At 44.9% G+C, this 5,132-nt stretch overlaps 1 protein-coding gene across 1 annotated transcript; it reads right to left on the bottom strand.

Moving 5' to 3' along the window:
- Positions 1 to 941: 941 nt before the first annotated feature.
- Positions 942 to 4,164, bottom strand: LOC113234203. Its single transcript, XM_026469500.1, has 3 exons — positions 4,119 to 4,164; positions 3,855 to 4,019; positions 942 to 1,637 (listed from the first exon to the last, which is right to left on the bottom strand). The coding sequence occupies exons 1-3, from the start codon at positions 4,162 to 4,164 to the stop codon at positions 1,237 to 1,239; spliced, it is 612 nt and encodes a 203-aa protein (XP_026325285.1). The 3' UTR covers positions 942 to 1,236.
- Between the last annotated feature and the right edge of the window lie 968 nt (positions 4,165 to 5,132).

Below are 5,132 nucleotides of genomic sequence, written 5' to 3'. Positions count from 1 at the left end.
CGGGTTTTGAATATTTTTTTCAAATATTTTATTTAAACTGCGAGGTTTGATTCTTCCAGTTTCGCTGTTTAAAATATTCCCAGTCATATTTACTACAGTCGCGCTGTTTTTAATTGTATTTTTTAAAAACATTGTTCTAGCTGCAACACAAACACGCTTAAACATTCCAATGCAAGAAAAAGAATCAAAAGAACGGCGTATAATAAGGATGCATTTAATCGGTTGGATAACCATTAGATGAACGTGCGCGCATGGAAAGACTGCGCACTAAATCAGCAGTCCGCTCGAGACTTCGCCGACAAATCGGTTTCAAGGTAATGGAATAGCAATTCAAATTTATTTCTTTTCAGGCCGATATTGAATCGTTATAATGTGCACACTTAAATAATACATTTCCATACTGTTTAAGGACCCGGCTGAACTACCGGCCGATAGACAATCTGCAGTCTGCGGGGCGTCTTATGGTAAATATAAGCGAGGTCTTTGCCGAGAGACGCCATTGTCACGTGATTTTTGGTTGCGTTGACACTCGAGGTACGTAGACCAGTGACAAACAATCTAATTGTTCAATCTAACTGGATCAGAGATAATAATAAAAGAGCGTGGCGTTATCGCGCAGGGGCGCGAATCGCGGCGGCGCGTTATCGCGTGGTACCGCGACCTTGTGCGAGACAAACACGCTCGTCTTTCGCCGTAAACGTCATCTTTAATTAATTACATAACAAACATATCATTCGAGTACGCACCACGTGATAATAGCGGACACGTTGGTGGTGATGCCGGAGCAGTCGAGCGAGATGTTGAAGTCCGCGTTCTCGTTCATGCGCACCAGATCGTAGTACAAAATCGTGGAATCGGACACTTCATATACGGCGCCGCCGGTCGTCGCCGTCGCCGTCGCCGCCGCCGCCGGCTCCGCATCGCCTGCAACATTGCACCGCCATACTGTAGTTGAAACTCGACACCGGCACAGCGCCGCCCGACGCCTCTGCGAAGCGCAGGCGGGAGCGCAGCCGAGAGCGGCGGGGCGCGGCGCGGCGGTGCTCAGTGCCGAAAGGTGATAATAAAATGATCACAATCGAAAGTCAAATCTACCATCTACCGGTACGCAATACGATAGGGAACGAAGCGGTGCCCACTAAGATAAGAGCGACCTACTCGTTACTCACAAGCGGAGGGGCCGCGACGACCCGCGGCCAAATGAAGCGGCAAAGAACCTCGAGTCCAACTAAGGCGCTACGGCAAACGGCGGATAGTTCCGCACAAGCGACGCGAGAGACGCTCTCGACCTGCGGCTGGCGCTACCGATCTAACTACGACGGGGACGGACCGGCTCGGCCAAGCGGAACAAACTACGGCCGGAGGCGGCGTACCGGCGGGCAGCAGCCGCACGCGCACGCGCGGCGCGTCGGGCGCGCGCGAGCACGCGTACTGGCCGGCGTGGTGCGGCCGCGCGGCGTCCGCGGCCAGACGCGCCGTCAGCCCGCCGCCCGGCGAAGGCGCCTCGCTGGCGCGCATGTCGGGCGGCGGCGCGCGGCCCTCCAGCCGCCACTCGGCGCGCTGCTCGACGCGCAGCTCGCACTCCACCGCCAGCGGCGCGCCCTCCACCGCCGTCTGCGTGCGCTCGCCGCCGCCCTCTGCGCACGCGCACGCTCAGCGCCGGCTGAGGGGCCGGCTCGTGGACCCGGCACCCGAGAGAACTTAAAGCGGCTTATAGTGGAAGGAGGAAAACCGAACACGGATTTCACATTTCGAGCGCATCCCTGTCGAGTGATAGGCGAACCCGTCGGTTGATTGAATGTTCCAGACAATGCGCCTGACCGGGTGAAACGCGAGTGTGGCGACCGCCTTATGCTGTTGAGTATGTACATATCGTTACGCTGATAATGCGGCAATTAGATGATTAAGTGAACGCTCTCTGTAAATATTTGACAATTCCAATAAAGCTCTTTATTATTCTATTTATCAAATTATATTACACCGCACTAGAGGTACGCTCCTAAATGTTACTCATTACGACTACCTATTTTGTATCTCTGTTACAAGGATGGTAAGGAAGCGATAAAAAGCAGAAGGCCGTTCGAAGCCCGAATGTTTGCAATTACTGTAATTCCGCCCATGTGGCAGAGAATATTTTTCATCATTATTGGCGAGGAAAAGGTATCTTATTAAATTTATGTACGCCATGCCATACATGGTACATATAAGCGTCTCATAAAAATGATAAATTAAAAAATGAATACACGTACATTCGCTTTAATAAACAAAATCAAATAGTCCACTGATGTGGGGTGACGGTAGTGGACGAGCCGGCTGTATATCTGCGCTTCTAGCGGCTTCTACGGCGGCGGCAGCGTTAAAATTTGAAAGAATCATTACCACCCTAGAACCCCATAATAAAAATATAACTTAATTTTCCTGCACATTATACTACTACATACAAGCGAGTGTTGTCAACTGTATGTTACTATAGTTGATCTCATGAAATTATTCTCATTGTTATTTTCATTGGAGACATTCTTTATTACTTGTGAAACAAATTAATACTGTAACATGAAAATATCTGATAGAAGTATATATTATAATAGTTAGTCTATATACAGTCCCACTGCTGGACACAGAACTCCTCTCACAATTAGAAGGCCGGGGCTGAAGTTCCCATGCAAGCCCAAAGCCGACTGGAAACTGCGCAAACATCATTAAATAAGGGTGAATCCTGGACTCAAACCCACAACCCTTCTGCTTGAGAGGCGGAAGGTCAAACCATCAGGCTGACATGGCAAATTTTTTTTTTTAATTAAAATATGTACTTACATATTTTAATTAATAATATTTAATGGAGGTCAAATGCACAAGTGTGCTCTCGCCTCATGGAAAGTGACGATGAGGTCGATGATGGAGCATGCACACCTAAATAATGCCTATACACTCTTGCCTTGAAAAAGTCCAAGTTATCGTTTCTGTTTTTCATTTGTGTTTGAGGGAAGTGAATAGGCAGTAAATATATGTATAAAGCATTGCTGTTCAATGGCCCCTTTCCACAGAATTCAACCTTGAAATTTCTGTGGCCACTAAAAAGACAACACTCGATATGAAAAAAGCCTCTAGTGTGTTCAGAATTGGACAGCTCATGCATGACCAGGTGGAACGCTCTCTGAAGAAGACTCAAGGGACAAACTTAGTACATCAATAGTTGAATTGAGCAGTAGTAGGATTGCCATCTCAATTTTATTTACTTTGTTGATTAATTTTAACTGTTTAGTTAATATACATAATATTTCTTTCAAAGACATAAATTATTATCACAATATTTTCTATACTCCTTTTGTGTTAAGTTACACATTGTTCACAAAAATTTCCAACATAGAACCTCAAAAAGTATAGTCTTGATTTCGTTTGGGGGAGAAGAGTGATATTACAACCTACTTTGACTTACAATTAAAAATAGATTTTAGAATTAAATGTAGAAGAATTAATAATGTTAGAATTAAATACACATTTTAGGTAAAGCATTAAATAAAGGAATTGCACCGTATCGCATCGCATCGCGACGGCGACAAACCATCTCCAGTATCCAGCCCACTACTACCCTACTCATGTGGATCTAACCCACACCATGTAAAAATAGATCTGAGAACATGACAAGTATCCAATATGAATATAATTTGTATAAATGGTAAGAAGGGCGCAAAGCAATGACATCATCGCAAGTGTCTTTGTTAATTTCACTTATTGATCAGCCGCGGCCGACCTTCGCCTGTGAACCTCCGCGGCCGCCTACGTCTCGTCCACAGCTGCTTGACTGTGGGCCCACCATTATCGCTACACAAAGAAACTAGAATGTAGGTACTTACTTTGAGCGTTCGAGGGAACTGCGCTGACTAAAAATAGAAGCGCCAACGGCAGACACGAAAGTGGCGGTCGCATGTTTCTCAGACTTAGACGTGCACTTCTATTAATTATACGAAAAGAACTGTCACTAGCGCCCCAGCACTTCGCCCTGCTGAACGCAAGCAAGATTCAATGACTATTTGACTAATCGCCAAAACAAAGATAAAGACCAATGCAGCAAAATGGCGCAGTGAATGGAATGGTGAACTGTGAATGAGTGAACTGACCTCCACTGTGATTGCGCCCCACTTCTGTGAACTCGCTCCCCGTCATCACGGTTTACAGCTGACATTGACAGATTACGTTTGGTGTGGCCTTAGAGAAAAATCCTCTAAGAAAAAGTTTTTTTTTTTTATTAATAATTTTGGCTTGGATACAAGTCCTTTGAGCCATGTCGTTTAATTAGGTTTCCGTAAATATGGCCGCCACAAAGAGGGTAGGCAATTTGAGGCGGCGGCATACTTGGATTGACTCGGAATTCCTTAGAACGGGCATTTTAGATTCGTATAATTTCGCGTTTTAATCTTCGATTAAGGCACGATAGCATTATCCTATTCCACTTTAAACTAGATTTCACAAAATAATTGAAAGTCAAAATAAAAATGACACTTCCCACCAAAAGGCCCAGAGCGAATCAAAGAAAAAAAAAAGTCTTAGGGTGTGGCCCTTAGGGTCGTATTCCAGAACTCTACTCAATATGCTCAAGTCAGGATCTGAGTATGATTTCAAGCAGATAGGTGAGAAACAAAGAGTTCTAAGAGGTGTGCAAATTTTGTTGTTTTTTTTTAATATAGCGTATGCCTACCGTTGGGTAATTATCCAAAAAATTTCAATTTTCCGGAAAAATTCCCAAAAAATTTTGACAAATTGGAAAAATATGGTTTCGAAGGCTCATACCTCCAATGAACACTAAGTCAACTTAATTTTATTCTATATTTATACTAAATGTTTATTTACATCTCATAGATCCTCGCATGAACCCTTTTTCACTCTTTCTCCACCTTCCTAATCCCGTTTCCAAATTTCATGACTATGATCAGTTTCCCCGTTTCAAGAACAAGTCGAAGCACTTTGTAAGTGGCTGAAACGCTAACCGCGAAAAGCCAAGAAATTTCAAGAAATGTTCAAACTAGCCGCTGTTAGCCGCGCTGCAGCCGCGCGATTGTCACTATTCATACAATTTCTAGAAGCGCTGCAACGCGACTAACTGCGACTAATTTGAACGCGCCCCAAGGGCCCAT

This window comes from Hyposmocoma kahamanoa, unplaced genomic scaffold (assembly GCF_003589595.1).
Source record: "Hyposmocoma kahamanoa isolate Upper Pololo Valley unplaced genomic scaffold, ASM358959v1 81068, whole genome shotgun sequence".
Classification (NCBI taxonomy): domain Eukaryota; kingdom Metazoa; phylum Arthropoda; class Insecta; order Lepidoptera; family Cosmopterigidae; genus Hyposmocoma; species Hyposmocoma kahamanoa.
The sequence above is the reverse complement of the archived record's forward strand: the minus strand, read 5'-3'. Positions and strand labels throughout refer to the sequence as shown.

Excerpts from the sequence above, each read along its gene's own strand:
- LOC113234203 (XM_026469500.1), bottom strand. The coding sequence starts at position 4,164 with ATGACGGGGAGCGAGTTCACAGAAGTGGGGCGCAATCACAGTGGAG. Across the intron at positions 4,020-4,118 it reads GGGGCGCAATCACAGTGGAG|TCTTGCTTGCGTTCAGCAGG; the intron begins GTCAGTTCACTC and ends ATAGTCATTGAA. Across the intron at positions 1,638-3,854 it reads AGTTCCCTCGAACGCTCAAA|AGGGCGGCGGCGAGCGCACG; the intron begins GTAAGTACCTAC and ends GCGCGTGCGCAG.